Source organism: Pinus tabuliformis, chromosome 8, assembly GCF_031772625.1.
Source record: "Pinus tabuliformis cultivar Carrire ecotype Pingquan chromosome 8, CPIR1, whole genome shotgun sequence".
Classification (NCBI taxonomy): Eukaryota; Viridiplantae; Streptophyta; class Pinopsida; order Pinales; family Pinaceae; genus Pinus; species Pinus tabuliformis.
In genome coordinates, this window is record NC_142294.1 from 1,195,712,058 (window position 1) to 1,195,730,401 (window position 18,344).

Genomic DNA, 18,344 nt, shown 5'->3' on the forward strand with positions numbered 1-18,344 from the left:
GTCATCTCTTTTTGACTTGTACACACTAGGAGACCTATTTCCATATGCCCCATTAGTTCTGTCCTCCTGTTCATGGTTGAACCGAAGTGGCCCCTGTTGCTACAAATCTGACAAACTCTAAAGGATTACTACATTAACCTCAGCTTGTTTCTCCCATCCCTGCATGATTCTATCGTTATCTGCTTTGCAACTCCTTATTTCTGCCTTCAAGCTTCTCAATGTGTCTGCTAAGTCAAAATAATTCCCAACACCACATTGCCTGTCTGATCCATAAGGAGAATCCCGTGAACTTTAGTCTACCATCTTGCTAGTCATCTTGATCTCTTTCCTCAAGGCATCTTATGTCAACTAAACTAAATCATAAACAAACCAACGTACCTTAGCATCATTCAGGGAGGATATATCCCACAAGATCAACCAATCAGTGTAATACATGTATAAACATAATCACAACAACATGTAAATATGTAGCATATATAACAACATATATACATCATTCTAACTACAATCCAGTCATCAATGCATGACCATATCAATCACATACCATGATCTCATGCATGACAACAACAACCATACCAATGTACACTTGACAACATGTAAGCACTTGACATGCATAACCAATCATACACTCATAATGACACATCCCAAAACTACACCATAAATCTTCACATGGCAACATCACTACAACCATGACCAACACCATGCATATGCAACATGCACATAGACCACAATCATAAGGAACACATATACAATCGGCATGAATGCATGACCAACACACCACTCATCTAGTTTGAGGGGTGAACCATGCTCTGATACCACTCTGTAACACCCACCTCCCACACCTACCCAAGTAATTGACCAATTGGGGTAAACATGTGACGTAGAGTTACTATGATATGATTCAAATCCCTATGTATCAGTTAAGGAAGTGGAATCCATGGAACACAACAACACATACCTTCAAGACCCACTACAAAACTCCCAGGATCCATCCAACCTTCTAGGTGACTAGCCCCTGAGACAAACTAATTTTTTACCTCATTAATCCCCTAGTCACTCCCATGACATGGGCATGAGTGCGACTAGTTACCTCTAGTCGCTCCCAACGCATGGGTCTGCCTGCAACTGAGGACTTTCCCAAGCAGTTATGTGCTTACGACTTTGAATTCTGTGCCACTTTTTCAAGCACAGGGCTCTAGTCACTGCCCAGAACTCCATGACACTTCCAAAAATGAAATATAACATTGTAATAATGACGTGAATGTAATTACTTGAACAACGAATTGAATGGACCCCTACCAACCACGATGGGCATTTTGTCAAACATGTCACAAAGATGCAATGTACATGTTTAAACAACATATCTTAGCATAGGGGTATCATACTTATATGAGAATCACTAAGAAGCATTGATGCCTCATCACAATAAATGCATTACCATATATTAGGCCATATATTCATTGTACATTCAATGATTACCCAAAGCATGATGAGATCCATACATCTCCACTGTCATAAAACTCATTCATAACCAACATATAACCAACAACAATATCAAGGATATAACAACCATATAGACCACACATAAACAAGTGTGTTTACCCATAAAATACTGAGGAGAAAGAGAGGTCTTATTGATGATTGCATAGGCCGACCAAGTATGGGACTTCCACGAACCACCCAACTACAGACTAGGCTAAACCAAATCTTTCTTTTAGCTAGTCACCCCTCTGCCATATTCCAAGCATGAATGTAGGATCTCATAAACAAGATCAATCAAAACCATCTAGGGCTTCCAGAGGCCAAACCACCTCATCCATCAACCAGTGATTCCAACTCACGATCATACATCACTAACCATCACCAGATTGGGCTCTACCCAAGCTGTCCAGGGCTCCAGATTGTTTGTTACAACCAGGGCTTCTAGGACATGTAACTCAACCCACAACTGTTGTCAGACTTCAAGAGTGTTTGTCCAACCAGGGCTTCCAGAACTAGTAACTCAACCCACCAAGGTTTTCCATAGTTTTTGTCCAACCAAGGCTTCCAAGAGTAGTAACTCAATCCAAGTTGTTATAGGGTTTCCAGAGTGTTTATCCAACCAAGGATTCCAGGAACTAGTAACTCAACCCACAACCAAAGGCACAAGAAAACAAACTAGAAAACAAAAGTAAAACCCACAACACCATGGTTATCCAGGAAACGACAATGCTAGGTAAAACCACTATCAATCTAGGCAATCCTCCATGCCAATGACAAATCACAACCAAGAAACCACATGCATATGCTATGCATGCCAAAACTAGTGAGGAAAACATACATGCAACTCAGTACCAGCAAGAAAAACCCATTGTAGCTACTCATCTCGATGTCCTCTTGCACTTTCCTGGTCTTCCTTTTCCTTCTTACTCCCAAACTCCAATTATGCCACACTCCTCCAAGAAAACTCTAGGTGTCCAAGAGTATCTGAGAGAGAGAATAGAGAGAGAGCTCCAAAACTGAACTGACAAAAGTCTATGTACTGATCCTAAAAAGCTTTTTTATTAATGAGGCCTCTATTTTCTTCATTTTCCATTATTTCCTTCTTTTTCCTCCTCACATGCAACATGTGACCTTTCACCTCCCTTTTCTCCTATTTTCCATTATTTTCATAAAAAAATGCCAATAAATGGCACTTTTCTTTTCCAAAGCCCTAGCCATTTCTTTTGCCAATTTCCTTAGCCCTTAATTAATGACAAGTGATCCCCATCACTAGGTTTTCCCCCCACATTTAACTTGGAATATGTGGCCCATGACCAAGGTATTATTTTACCTTTATTAATTTTTACATGGATTTTTGATGAGGGTTGTTACACTCATGCTATTGCTATTGCAATTGAGAAATAATCTCTGAATCAACTATGTCCCTACAACTTTCTCCTAAATGTTTGACTGCAACTAGCCTTTGCATTGTCCATTGAGTAATTGTTTGTGCTTTGACTGGTTCTGCACCCCTCAGCAACTGACTGCTACTAGTCTATGCAATATTCCCTCAAGATCTGACTGCGGCATGCTGAACATTGATCCATCTACTACTGAATACTATGGGTCCCTGTAGCATGGGTGATGATTCATATGAGGAGTAAATTGCAACCGTTGTTGCTCCTCTATGGACCCAGTACGATCTTTGTAATCTGGTGACTAGAGCTCAATGTCTCCCCACCTCTCTCCTATAGGTATAACTGCATACAAAGCAAATTCGTCCTCCAACCTGGAAGACAAATTATCAATCTCCGTTGAAGCTACTGATTTCCCCTGCTTCTCATTCTTGTCCTTCTTCCTCTTCGAACTCTAGGTACTATAGCGACCAAACTCACCACACCTAAAACACTTTATCTTCGACAAATCTTTCTTCTTCTTCTCTCCTTCATATGAGCCTTGTCCCTGACAAATGTCCCCGGAAAAACCCAATGTGGGAAAATCGATGCAACAGATGAGGGTTTTATTATTATGTAGCAATGAATTTTCTAAGTACAATCTGGATGCCAAACTTGCAATCCTCAGCAAATAATCTAGCCAAAATTATCAAGGGAAATTTTCCCTTATCCACAAGCAATCTGATTGTAAACTGTCAACTTGAACTTGGCTATCCAAGACCCTAGCGCAAACCCCTGCGTTGTCTCTGCACAACCTGTAACTCATACTACCTGAATATGCCTCTGATCAAGATGTCTTGCCTGTTGCTGCTTCTGGAAGTGCTTCTCTGATCCTCTGGAAAATTATCCTGGCCTTCGACAACTGAATCGACCTCCTCGTTAGCCAAATCGAACTGCCCTCTGAAGTTGCTTGTGCAGTCCCTGCACAACCTTTAGTGGAATAACTCGCCCTCGTTGTTGCTACCTCTCTGAAACTGGAAAATCCTTTGGAATCATTGTCTTCATTCCCTCTCTGTCTTTGCATCCTTTCTAACTTGAACTCTTCTTCCATGCTTGACCTATGCAGTTAGATAGCTTTATTTGCCAAGGAACTCAACATCTCAAGTGTATGTTCTCCATCTCCATCATCTTGCTCTTATAATATCTCGTTGAATCACCAATGACCATGATTAGATCCCCATCAACAACTAAGATAATCTCAAACTCAATCTGTGTGACTTTCTAGAGCATTCTCACCCTTCTCAATTAATTATTGTTAATTAATAACTTTTCTTAAGTTAGACTTAGGAAATATTTAGTTATTGATTAATTAGCTTAATTGAGCTATCTATAGGTGATTTTTCCTATAACTTTCTATGGGTTTTGGAGACCTTGTGTTCCTTAGCCTCTCTGGCCAAAGTCGAGGCTAGAGCACCTGTTCGATGTTACAAAAGCTAACATCGCACATAGCCTGGGCCACACTAGCCCTTAGCATGACTGAATTTTTACCCATGAAGTTTCAAACCAGTGATCTTCACATCATAGAGTGCCTTAATAGAACACCCAGTCACTCTCTGCTCTATGCCCCATGGGTTATATATACACATATATTAGAACATAAAATGTTATTAAATTTTTGTTTTGCACTCTATAAAAGGATTTTGTAAAACGTTTGTAAATCAGAGAGTGGGATTTCCTTAGGTGCAGTGTTGTTTCTATTTCTTTGAGGGGAGAAGGACCAACACCTCCTGACATGTCCTCCCTCATTACTGTTAGTTTCAAGTGAGACTCTGGGTTGAGACTTTTTGTGGCGATGTGATGGGGATAGGTTGATGAGCTCCTTAGGTCTTTTAGTTCATCATTTTCAATTAGCAATGTGGTTTAGGTATCATTAACCTTTGATAGCAACAATAACGTCTCCCTTCGAGTTCGTATTACGAAGCTGTTGATTTATAATTGTTGTGTTAAATTCAAGTTTGCTCCCCCTAGCTTCGTCGATCGTTTGCATACTCGGGATATGTGACTCAAGTTTTTCTAGATGCCTTAAAGAGGTGCTTCCTCCTTTGGGCCTTTGTCTCCCCTCCGAGTCTCACCTCATTGATTGGTCTCTGCACTACCTATTGGTTTTGTCCCTCTTCTGCCTGGGTATTCTTTATGCCCTTGTTATTTTCTTGCTTTAATGCGTGGCTCTTTGTTCCCTCCATAATGCCTAGACAACGAGCTCAAAGCCTGAGAGGCTCCTTGAGGAGGGCGAATGATAGCTCTATAGCTCACCTTTGTGCTCACTCTACTGCTTGTCATTTTCACTTGCATACCCCCTTGAAGTCTAGGAGTAAATCTAACAAGCAACAACTAAAGTCTTGGTTGATAGAGACAAATTCACTAATGCTAAAGTTGTGGCTTCTGTGGCCAATTGGGAGTTGGATACCAACCACACTAGGGGTAGACATAATTAATACTTATACACCATCGAGTTGTACTGACATATGAAAGCTCTTCCTGGTAAAGTCCTCCTTGAGAGAAATGAGGCAAAACAAGAAATACTTTTGCAGTTAGATGATCTCCAAGCAAAATGCTAAAAAATAACACTCTATTTGGCTCACATAGAGGCCATCTTTGCTCGCGAGAAAGGCCTAGCATCACTAAGCACCTTAGCGGATCCAATTGGAGTGTCCACTTCTTCATAACATGCTCCTAATGGTTAGCAATTATTGGATACATGGTTGTCTCATTCTATATAACACAACCAATATTATTTTGAATTATGTTAGTGCTATTTGGTTTTGCATACAACATTTTAGCTATTTTTGTAACTATCTTATAAGCTAGAAATTTAAACTATCTTATAAGCTAGAAATTTTAGTATATCAAGAAATATGGAAAATTGGGTATGTCACTATTTAAACTTCCTTTATTTTTTGACTAAAATCCTCAATTTTGGCTATTGGAGAAATGTTCTACTTATAATTTGCTATTTATTTATAATTAATAAAAAAATAGTTAAGTTCTTGGTTTTAGATATCATTTTTTGAGATTCAACTAAGTTAAGAAAGTCATTCATCTATGACCATTTCCTTAAAAAGTAGTGGTAAATGACTAATTTCTCATGATTTTTGAAAGTCATTCTTAGTTTTATTATTATTATTATTTTACAATCTTAACAATGTAAAATATATCTTAACAATTATCATAAATTTAATTTAAACAACCATACTAATTTAATCAAACATTCACAATTTTATAACCCTATTAACATTCACTTGTAATTTAATTTATATAACCATACTAATTTAATCAAACAATAAAATTGTTAAAAATATATATATTAAAAATCAATTTTCATAAAAACATTCACCAAATTTACTTTTATAATCTCAATTTGAACGCCAATCGATGGCTACACTACAGGATCAAGCACACTCATGGTTGAGATTTGCAATGAGTCAATCAGATGCCAAAACACTGTAAATTTTGTTTCCATGAATTAAAAGAGCCCGCCGATTCTGCACTTCGTTTTTGCTCTTTACCGAAGAGATAAATTTTGCATGTGATTAAGGTCGTGAAAATACTGGAAACGACTCATAGTTTCATTCTGTTGTTGGAGACATGCCTTGCGAAAGTCGTGTAAACATGAGAGCTTTCGTACCGCGTTTTATGCCTTTCCTTCCATTTTTCTGGTGTTGACGGAGGCGACTTCGTTCTCATTACGGTCCTTACAATTGCTGTGTAAATCCTGTTTAATACAATAAATGCAACAACTTCCTCGCAATAAATTGTGTTGTGCTAAGAGGGAGAGGAAGATAGACCCAAAAAATATTTGAAAATGGCTGTGACATTTTCAATATCTGAAACGCTGCCAAAGAATTTACAGTTCGTTAAGCAAGGCATTAGCCAGAGAGCAATGGGTAGAGCCACTAAACCCGTTACCCGCCTAAACCCAAATGGCCCATCGAACAATTTTCCATCAATGACGTCAACACTGTTCATTGGGGTGGAATTTGACAGAAAATCAGCAAATGTGATGGTGAGGGCGTCTACCACCGGGAAAAGGCGGAAGAAGTTTTACCCGGGCGAAGACAAGGGGTTCGTGGAGGAGATGAGATTCGTGGCGATGAAACTTCACACCAATCGTACTGTAAAACAAGGGGAGAAGGCGAAGGAGAAGGCGGAGGAGAAGGCGGAGGCGGAGCCTGATGATGATGCTCAATCTCAGACTGCGGGCGCCTGGGAGCCCACCATAAAATGCTACCTTCAATTCTTGGTTGACAGTAAGCTCCTCCATGAAACTCTCGAGGCTATTATCGACAGAGCTCCGCATTCGTCCTGTATGCACCTTCGAACTAAAGTTTCCTCATTAAATTGATTTTCTTTTATTTGAGTTTCAATGCGATTGTTCTGAAATCTATAAAGATTGAAATTCCATGAATTTGTGTTTTAAGTTTATGTTTTTTGATTTTTGAAGAAGCAGAGTTACTGCCAAGTTTTGTCGGGTCTCCATTTTGGTTTTGCATCCTCCCAGTGGTGTGATTTTGATTACAGCACTACTGTAAGCTAGCATATATACATCCTGATGAGAAAACACCTCTGTGCAAAGTGTTTAAAACATCCAACGGCTCTTTTCCCTTTTATGGTACCTGCACTTTTCTTTTTTATTGTTTTTGACATTAGAGATGTGATGCCAATATTTTTTGGTTTGCTTTCTCCCACATTATTTGGAGATACTTCCCACCCTGGGGTTGTAAGGGCACCTACTTCTCTCAGTGCCTTCATACTAACAGTGTCAGTAGACCATTTTTTGTTCTGCCTTTGTGGTGGCTTGCACTGGGTACATGTAATACTCCCAGTTTTGACCCCAGGATGTCATTGCATATGTACATATGATATACAGGCAGGTGAACTAGTATAGTTTTTGGGCCGGAGTGCCTAGGTGATAATTGGTTAGTGAGCTTATATGCTGAAAGGCTGGTGAGCCTAACATTGTACACTGTAATCACACTCATTTATTTGAATAAGTACATCACAACTGCAGATCAAATTAGGCACGAGAGTCTGCAGGGATAGGACTCCACGAGAGGAAAAGGGGGCTAAGGGCTAAACTAATAAATATTAAAATATTTATAAGTCCTAAGTCATAAATTCATATTATTAATCTTAAGTTCCTAAGTGATGGGACAATTTACCAAGTGGTGGGAGAGTAGTTCTTGTTAGATAAACTTGACCCAATGGTGGAATCGAGGTTGTGTCAAAAATTGTGGTTAACCGTGATGGTTTTGGGCACTTGGTATTGTTGACCCATGGTATTACATGTAGTTAAGCTTGTTGCTGCACAAACTAGCAGGCCTTGTAGAGAGGCAAAAGCTAGAGGGCACAAAAGACTCCCAGACAAAGGGCCACTATCACCACAGCCTAAGTCCCCTTTTATTCTCAGATTTTCACCCACGAGAGGGGTCCCAGTATTCCTCACTTGTGATAGATATGTCTATGATAGGCTTGGAGTGAGGTAAGGTGGCTCATTCGTTCCAACAATAGTGTGAGCTTTGGGAGAAGTTAATAAGACTTTCCATGAAAAACCCCTTGAAAAGAAGGCAAGATCAAGTTGATGCTCCATCAATGAGGGCTAGAAGATGACACATGCACTCCCATGTTTCCCTAGAAAAGACATAACCTCATTTGGGTCCTGGATCAACTACCAAGTGTCAGGTGCAATGTGTAGTCGACTGAGCAACGTGGTCCAAGTGCATCATCATCTCTTAATAATTGCGGCACGAGCAAGCAAATGGTGGTGCTGAAGAAGCCCATGGTGTGGCAATCAATGTGTAATTTTCCTTTTTCTGGTGTTCCTTGTGGCATGGTTAGGATGGACCTTCAGAATTGGGGGCAGACAGGTCACAGGAGCAAGTTTGCATCATCGGCGGACCCAGGGGCTTTTGGCGGGGTTTTGAGGAGTTTTTATGAGGTCCAATGGCATTCACTTGGTATATTCCATCATCTGCACAGTTTGCCTTTCGTTCCGTTGCATTTCAACAACTTTCAAAAAATTGAGTTATTAATTGTCATGACTCAATTAATTACGCTTAAGGTGGCATTTTGGGAGGAATACTTGTGAGAACACCTTAGTGTAATAGCTCGTTGGAATCAGAACGAGAAGATTTACAGGAAGGAATGGCTAGAATGATTTTCGATGGCTTGAGGAGACATGGTGGCCAATTTACCATTTTCCTACATTAAAAAGAATATTTTAATTAAGGGAAATGTGCTCAATGATTAAAATAATAATAAAATAGGAGCTTCTAGAGGGGTCCACCAGATCTATAAAAAGAGGAGGAGGAGGCCATTAGAGGACATCTTGGATTTGTGCTTTCTTTTTGTGCAGAGGTTTGAGAACTCAGTTCTCTACTTCCTTGGTAGCCCCAGGACGGAAACTCTCGGGTGATCTTGGTGAGAGTGGACGAAAACCCACCTCATCTCCTTGGTGGATTCAACCAGAATTCACATATGCAATGATTGATTTCAGTTCAGTTTTGGGAGGGCATGTTTCAACATCAAAGCAGATCAATTTTTGAGGCTAGATTGTCTATCTCAGCTATTTCAGCTATATCATCATGTACACTCTTTTAGTCATTTATTATCATGAAGGCTGAGATTATTTATGCTCATTGTGTTATTAAATTGCATGTAGTCTACTTGCTATATTTTACACAACAATCTTCTGTTAATTGAATGATTATTTTATGGAGAAATTTTTATTCAGCTAGATTTCTGCAAAATTAGCAAAACATCCCATTTGGGACATTACACAATGCTTTGCATGGTTGGAGGCCCACGACTCTCAATGCTCACCCTACAAATGCCATTGTGATCCTCTGGAGGGCTTGGATCCCATATAGGGAGGCCAAGTTCAAGATGAAAACCCACCTGCAATCCTGTATAAGATCTAATGCATCTCCTCACCTTCCAATAGTGCAATTGAGTAAATAAGCTTGCTAATCAAGGGCAGAAGTGGAGAGTTCATAGTGGGTTTCCCTTCCAAATTTGGGGCTTTAGACATGTACTGGTGTTACCTCCCTCAGTTAGAGAGGTTAGTGAAGGACCCTATTAGGTGGTTTCAACCTTTAAGGGAATAACAGGTCCAAGGTACACCCATCAAGTGACAGTTGTCACGTGAAATAATGATGGAACAAAGTGGGGACAAAGGAAATGCTCTAAGCCACATGCCATGGTACAAAGGTAGCTATGATGAGGAAATCCCATACTTTGGGTATATGAATGTAGGAGGGAGCAATCGTGGTACATGAGTTACCTCGACCTTTGTTTTTCCACCCTTCTTCATTTGCCTTCTGTCTTTTATTGTTTTTTCTTCATTTTACTGCTGAGGGCTCCAAGGGATGAGAGCATGACATGTAGGATATAATAGTGATTACCCCCTTAAGGTGAGGCAGTTCATCGCCCACCAGTGGTTGGGACATTCATGGGTTCCTTAATGATGCAAGGGGCACTCATAGGGGCCCTAGGAACCAAGGTTATGGCCATAATGATAGGGGGTAGAGCTCATGTTTGGCTCTTGCCCACGTGCTAAATTTTATTGCACTGACCATCTTTTGTATTTTGTGGTACATTTCTTGTTGTATGTGGCCATATTATGCTTTTATCTTTCTTTTTAGCTACATCAACCTCCAGGGCATCGTTTTGGGCCCGACCCAAGGTGTGGGCAAGGGCAAGGGAAGGCCAATACCTTGTGGACCCAGATGGGGAAAATGTGAAAAGGGCTTGTAATGAGCGGAAGGGAGTGAGATATATGGTGTCGGGAACCGAGACCACACAACCAAATCAGGGTTTCCCATGTAGTGTCACTCCTAAAGCTAATAACCAATATAGGAGATCCCACAGGACTAAGATACATGATTAACTGCCCAGTTGAAGTAAGGGAACAAGAGTACAGTTGAAACCCTTCCTTCTTCCAAGTTGCCCAATAATCCATGCCTAGGTGTGCCCAATAAAAGCAAGTATAAACACCCAATTACATAATGAAAAATCATACCTTTGGGGTTGGATGGCCCACCTTCAAACATACGATTATGACAGATGAGCAAGGGTACATTACAGTTGGCTCAGGTGGCGGAGAATGGTAGCACATCATAGCTATCAGGTGGCTGCAAGGGTCTGCTGGCTAAAGACAAATATAGGAGAACATTTCTCCTGTAGGGGTCACTCATTGGTGGTGGGTAACATTTGGCTCCAATTGGGACATGAGTTCTCAGTATAGTGCACAAACCATGTATTCGGACGAGGAGGTCATGAGAACACCAACAATCTGTTGGGACGGCAAACCTGTTACCTACACATCACAGGTAAGAAAATGGGGACAACATGTATCAAAGGTGTACTTTGATCTCCCATGCTTTTGTTAGTTTAATAAAATCAAACACGAAATAAAATCTATTCTAGAATCTAAATGCACCTAATCTAGGATGAGAACATAATATGATATTAAATTCTAGTGCAAAAATTAGTATGCAATGCATCCTACTCTAACACTCATGGCTACAATATGCAAATGCTAAGTATAGTCATACAACCAATGCAACCAACATATCGTTAAGTCAATATAGAAACACCCACCCCTATAATCACCCATGCGGTAAATTGGGAAACAAGGATAAGAACCAACATATGCAGGATCATGAGGGCGGGAGGTGGGAAAACAAAAAGGCCAAGTGCTAGGAATCATGGATAAGGAGGGAAAAGTGGATTGCAGTTTGCACCATTGGATCCTTTCTTCTAACCAAAAGATGGAGATGTCGACAACCAAGCTCATGAACTTCTGATGAAGATCTACGTCAGGCATATCATCCTCATGGCGTGAGGAGATAGATGGCTCAGACACATCTAGAATGATACTATTTTGATTATTGGAAAAAAGCCAAGACGTGAAACCATCATTATACCTAGGGAAAAACGACAATTCCTCTCCTTTAAGATGATGAACTAACTCTTCCTCAAAGCTAGGGAAATGAACTTTATCACAAACATCCACTTTTGGGCCCACATAACAAGGGGAATACCACTCAAACATGAAGATGAACCCTTTGTCAATGACATGGCTAGAAAAAGAATCCTTCCCAACCCCTTCCACACTATGGCTATTGGAAACATGCTCAATGATGGAAACATCTTCTTCGATAGGACTAGCATCATCTTGAAACATAAAGAAGAAACCTTTCCAATTTTTAGGATGGACTTCATAAGAAGCTTCATATTGATCCACACTATTTACCAGATTTTCTTCTTCTTGATGATCAGATTCAATCCCCCACCTTGCAGACCAGAAATCATCCATACATTCCTCACCATCTTGGCTAATTTGAGCTTCATGATCTTTGACATCTGACATTTCCTAGGAATCTTCTTCATTGACCAGTAGGGGAAACTCCTATTCCTTCTCCTTCTCTTGAATAATATCACACAAAGTATCTACTAGAAGATCCCGACTACAAATTTCAAGGAGAAGGGCTTGGGTAGGATTATTTTTATATTCTTGTTGCATCTCATAGAGCTTTGCTCCTTGCTTACAAAAATAAGAATGGAGATCTTTGGCTTTACATCCGTCGACCAACTTTCGACAGGATTTCTGATATTCATTCATTGTTTCTTGCAACAGTTGGAGGATTTCGAGACCATATCATCTTGAGAAGGCATGCTTTCTGGCTTATAATCCTCTTCCTCATCAAGGTCTTTATCAATAATTTGATCTTGTTGATTTAGAGAGGAGCCGATGTGTTTTTTCTCAAGTATGCAACCATATTGAATAAATTCTTCTTCATGCTCACTAAAAGGTCTCTGAAATGATATTTCCAATTTTTGACATGGTTAAGAAGGTAACTGGGTTCGGTCTTCATAAATGTATTTGAGTCATTATGTAATCTACTTATCAAAAGAATGAATTTTTTTTTTTTATTATTGTTACAATGACTTATTAAAGCATGGGTTTCATGCTTGGGTCATCTTTTATTAGTCAAAGTCCCCATTGTGGACTACTAGGATTTATATTGAGTCATTGTACATTTTATGAGACCCTTCTTGGGCTTTTGAATCATGTAAAAAGTTTATTATTGAGTCAAATAAGGTATTTGACACCTCCACACCATGTCGGCCTCAAATTGGTCAATTTGACCTCACCTAAAGCCTATATATACAAGTAGTTCGAATTCATTTGGAGCTATCTATCTCACAAGTTCGATATCCAAGTGAAGGAGGCAGAAAAAATGCGAAATTCCAAGAAAAAAGAAGAAGTGCTGGAAGGATCAAGGTCGAAGGTTTTGGGGCTGCTATCTCTTTCTCCCTCATATGCGAAGTTACTAGGCCAGTTGCTGGATCAAAGTTTTACTGCTAGAAGGGTCGAAACTCTGAAGTGCTGGGTCGAAGATTCCGCTATTGGAAGGTCAAAATTCTGAATTTGTTGGGTCAAAGTGTTGTTGTTGCAAGGTCAAAGATTTAGGTCGAAGTTGCTGGAAGGAGAGGTTGACTTGGTGGTTGGATGAGGTATGTGTCTAGGTTGAAGAGTCGTGGATTATCTCAAGAAAACTATTGAAGGAAGAGATTTTGATTGGTTCTTCCCCTAGATAGGGGTTTTGCCTTGGCAGAGTGCCTACATCTTGTGTCTCGTGTTTTTGTGATCTTCATACACACATAATTTGGTAATTGCTTGATGAAAGATAATATAACAAAGAAGTAAAAAAAACCAACTTAATTCACAAGTAATTATCAAGAAACATAAATCTAACCCTAACTCTACTAGCATTGATTTCTCAACATGGTTTTAGAGCTAAGGCTAAGAAAGATTGAAGATCACTCTGTTGGCTCGAAGGAAATGGTTACTCCCTATATGATAAGTTATATGAGAATGGGATTCAATAGTGCAGGAAGCTGGATCAAGAAGATCTTCTACTATTTATTCAACAAGGTCAAAAGTCAAGGGTTCTTAGCTACACTTACAGGTTCACTTAATGGTGATAATGCATGGATTATTGACAGTGTAGCATCAAGGCATATGATAGGAGAGAGTAAACAACTTCACACTCTATCAAAGGAACCATCTTCTCATGCAGTGGAATTGGGAGACAATAAAAGCTATGTTGTTAGAGACCTGGTATCAACATCTTTGAAGCTGGAGAATGGAGCTAAGCTACATCTCAACAATCTTCTATATGTTCTAGGTTTGAAAAAGAATTTGCTTTCAATTTCTTGCTTAGAAGATAAAGGGGATAGAGTTGCTTTTGTTGATGGAAAGTTTTTGGTTTGGGGAAAATATTCAAGTATTGATAAAGCTAGGGTTATTGGAGTTCGTGAAGGAAGCTTATATAGAGTCATAACACCATCTCCTCAAGCTCTAGTTCATATGGAAATCAATCCCATTGAGCCATGGCATAAAAGATATGGTTAGTTTGCTTGTTTCGTTTGTAGGTTAGTTTCGCATGAAACCATGTATGACTTTTGAAACAAGCTGGGTAAAGTACAAGAGGCCTTGTACAACTATCACTTCCTGGTTATCTGTGATTCTGCCTCTGTATGAAGATCTTGTTACTTTTAGTCCATGATACATCGAAGGAAAATACGTACTGTTCGAAGTGAACCTCGGTGAAAACACAACGCTTGCGCGCTAACTAGTGTCACCTACTCTAGTCGGTTGTTTTTGGGTTAACCCTTGTCAGCTCAGTCAACTAGAGTAAGGTGAGGGGGAAAACCTTAACAGGCACGTCAGAGATATAATAAACTACTTCTCTGCTGGAACAACTTCTTCTGCCGTCAATAAGTCGGGATCCCTCTTCGATCTCTGAAACGAATAAGTGCTATGCACAGTTATGAAAAAATGAAAAGTGAAAAATTCAAAATTCAAAATGAATAAGGCGAAAGAAGAGAAAGGCTTCCTGCGCAGAGAGGTGATGCACGTAACTCCACTGGGGTACTGACCAGGCTCGCTTGCAGTGGAGCCATGCTTGTGTTCCTATGTGACTCCGCCGCAGTACTGTCCAGGCCTGCTGGCAGCGGAGCAACACCAAAGATGAAACTAAGACTCTGATGACTATACTGCTTGTGCACCAATATACCCCTCGACCCCAATTGAAACAACTGTGTTGCCTTGGCTTGGAATGTGTGTCAATCGACCAAGAGCTTGGCATATGCTACATCTTACAATCAAGTTAGTGTGAAACCAAGACGAACTGAGGACTGAACAATACTTCTAGAGGTGTTAGACTTGCTTTTCACGAACAAGGTCCATTTAAAGAGTTGGGGTTCTACCAGTGTGTAGCTAAGTGTTGTAGCGGCTACAACCACCCTCCAAAATTTTTCCTTAGCTTTGTTTTGGAGCCTCCTTACCAACCTTTCACAGCACCTTGTCTTGCTTCGTCAAATACACAAGCTTCAATGTTTTTTTGGCATAAAGGCAGCTTGTTGATCAAAGCTTGATGCATTCCCCTCATAGGCTGTTCACACAGACTTGGTCCATCTGCAGGCTGAGCAAATCCCCTAAGAAATTGCGCAATCCTGGAGGGCAACCAACCTTCCATCTAGAAATTGCGCAATTTTGTCTGGCAGCCTGCTGGGCTCCAGAATTGCGCAGTTCTACTAGTCATGCTTCACCCAGAAAACTGCGCAATCCTTCCTAGCAGGCTTGCTCAGCCCAGGAATTGTGCAATCCTGGGTAGCAGTTAGCTGCTCTGCCCAAAAATTGCGCAAATCTCTTGGGCAGCCAACCCAACTCCCATCCAGAAATGCGCATTTTCTCCCAGCAGTTGAGCAGCCTCATGCATGAGCAGTTGGGTTGACCAGTTCCACTCGGGACCAAGGAAACTTGACTTGCATGCATGGCTTGCTTTTTCCTGGAATAGCAAAAGGCAACATGCAAAAGCATCCCATGATTCAGGGAGCTATTTTTAGCAGTCAGAGGTTACATGCAAAGTTCGTTTTAGAAACTTTCCTCCAAGTGTCGCTTTTTCCTAGATTTGTGGCATGCGTGTCATGAGCTCAAACTTATTTATTCGACGCATCAGAGCTCATTCTTTCACATTGATCTTGGAGATCTGACATCCCACAGCATATCCAGGACTCTTCGACACATCCAGCTCAGCTATTCACGGGTAAGTGGTCTCAACATGTCCTTTTCAACATTTTTGTCGCTTTTTGTGTTTTCACTTGTGTGAGTGTTGTTTGCTTGATTTCTTTGAACACTTGCTATCGTTTACATGCATACTAGCTTGTACTAGCACCGTTTCAGTTTTCGTTGCTATCTCATTGTTGTCGCATGCATGAAACTGTTTTGCACGAACGGTCGCCGATTCGGCGACTTGCTTCACCCACATGCATGTTGATTTGTTTACTGAATCTTTCATTCGATGTTTGCATGCACAATCAATTACTCTGGCTTTCACTTAGTGTCGCCATGAATACACTTTCAGATTTGCTTTCAGTTGCCCGTCGGCGAGTTTGGGCAACCTTGGCCCGAACTCTGCCTCACCCAGACAACATTGTGCAATCTAGAGAAGCAAGGCTCTCTCTTCCTCTACAAAAATGCGTATTTCTGCCCAGACACTGTCCTCCAGGACTGTTTTGCGCATTTTTGAGGGACAGTGACTGCTGACCCAGAAAATTGCGCAATGCAGTCCCTGAGCCTGCAGTCATTGCCAGTTGGAATTGCGCATTGCGTAATCCCAACAGTCAACAGTCAGCCTAGATTGCGCATTGCGCAAATCCAACAGCCAGTCTTGCCTCCCAGACAGCCTAGACTGCCTTTTGCGCAGTTCTGGCAGCTAGTCACCTAGCCTCCCAGAAGAAATTGCGCAATCTTTGCCTATCATTCCCCAGGTATGTGTTATGTCATTCCCGAATTTGCTTTGGTTTCGCTGACAGATTTCTTTCCATGCATGTTGCTTTGTCTCCAGATCTTTCAGGTGTTCATCCTCTTAGCAGTACAAGACCAATGGCCTCCAAGAGAGTAGGATCAAAGGACATTGACGGAAGTGCAACTAGAGCAATAGTTGAGTAGGTGTCCGCATGTCTACCAATCTATGAAGATACCAAGCCATTTCTAGATAAGGACATCAAGTTGAAATGGCAAGAGGTCAATGAAGCATTTGCAGACACTTTTGCGGAAGACCTCGAAGACCGTTAGGTGTATGTGAACATTCACAAGTCCGACTTGTACCGGATTGCATGCAAATACCCCGCGTTCCCATGCGTGAACATGATACATTGGATCGTCTCGCACACTGATCCCGAGACGATGACTTTGAGCAGTGTCAGCAAGACGAAGCTTGCCACCTTCTGGGCACAGGATTATGATGAGATGTATCAGATGTCGAAACCTGTGATTGTTGTGGAGACTCCTTTCAACTTACCCAACAAAAATGCCAACTGCAGAGATATTTTGAAGAACTGGGTAAAGGAGTCGACTAGATTCAGAATGACACCCAACCAGATCTATAAGACGAAGATATTGCGGAAGGCGTATCAATACTTGGTCATATTTGCATGTCGACTATGTGGCCAAGAAAGCACAGAAACTTCCCACAGAGTTGGGTGATCGCGCTGGACCAACTAGCCAGAGAGGGTAAACCATGTAACTAGTTCGGCATGTTGGCTCATCAGCTGAAGGAATAGGTAACGAAGGCTCGACAGTCACCCAGAGGTATGCAAGCAGAGATGTACACATCCGCCTACATCTTAGATGCAATTTGTGCCCGACAGGAGTTCCCGGGCTGGGAGTGGGCATGGTCACTGGCGGAGACTGCTGTGAACACATATTGTAAGTTGTTCGAATGCAGCTTCAGAGGATGTTAATTTAGGTATGTTCTATGCTTAGAGCAATTTATTTCACTTTTCACGATTAGCTCCATATCTTTTCCAGATTAGCAATCACATCAGCATTAAAGTAAGCTGCATATAGAACATAAACATAAATCGCAGAAGACAAGCCAAGACAAGAGGACACAAGATGTGGCGCTAGCCAGGGACAAACCCCAATTTGGGGAAACCCTTGATCAATTCTTCTTATATGTTCTTCAATAGTTCAACAGAGAGAGAGAGATAGTACGTTTACAACAGAAGTCAACACTTTGACTTATCTAGATAAGAGCATAGATCATCTCTAAGAAGATGATACATGAGATCAATTGAAGACATGCTGCTTCAACTAATTCTCCAAGGTGACTCCTTCACCTATCGTTGTGCTGCATTTCGTCATCATGTTGCACCTCACCGCGCTGCACCATGCTGCACCCATCATCACTATGTTGCATCTCATCACGCTTCATTAATCATGACTGTACCCATCACTGTACTGCATTATGTGCCATTGCCGCACCATGTTGCCATCCTAACCTATGTGTTGGCTGCACCTTGATTGCTTGTTGTCCCTAGCATGCTTGTTGTCCTTAACATGCTTGTTGTTGCATG

General features: G+C 40.9%; 1 protein-coding gene across 2 annotated transcripts in view; it reads left to right on the forward strand.

Moving 5' to 3' along the window:
- The first annotated feature begins 6,284 nt into the window (after nt 1-6,284).
- LOC149239663 (heme oxygenase 1, chloroplastic-like) overlaps nt 6,285-18,344 on the forward strand; it is a 122,042-nt gene continuing 109,982 nt past the window's right edge. Inside the window, exon 1 of one of the 2 annotated variants that reach the window (XM_089373472.1) lies at nt 6,285-7,162. In XM_089373472.1, coding sequence (XP_089229598.1) covers nt 6,718-7,162 — 445 coding nt within the window. In that variant the 5' untranslated portion in view covers nt 6,285-6,717. Of the gene's footprint in view, nt 7,220-18,344 lie in introns of both variants that reach the window. The other variant, XM_089373471.1, reaches the window with a different exon arrangement.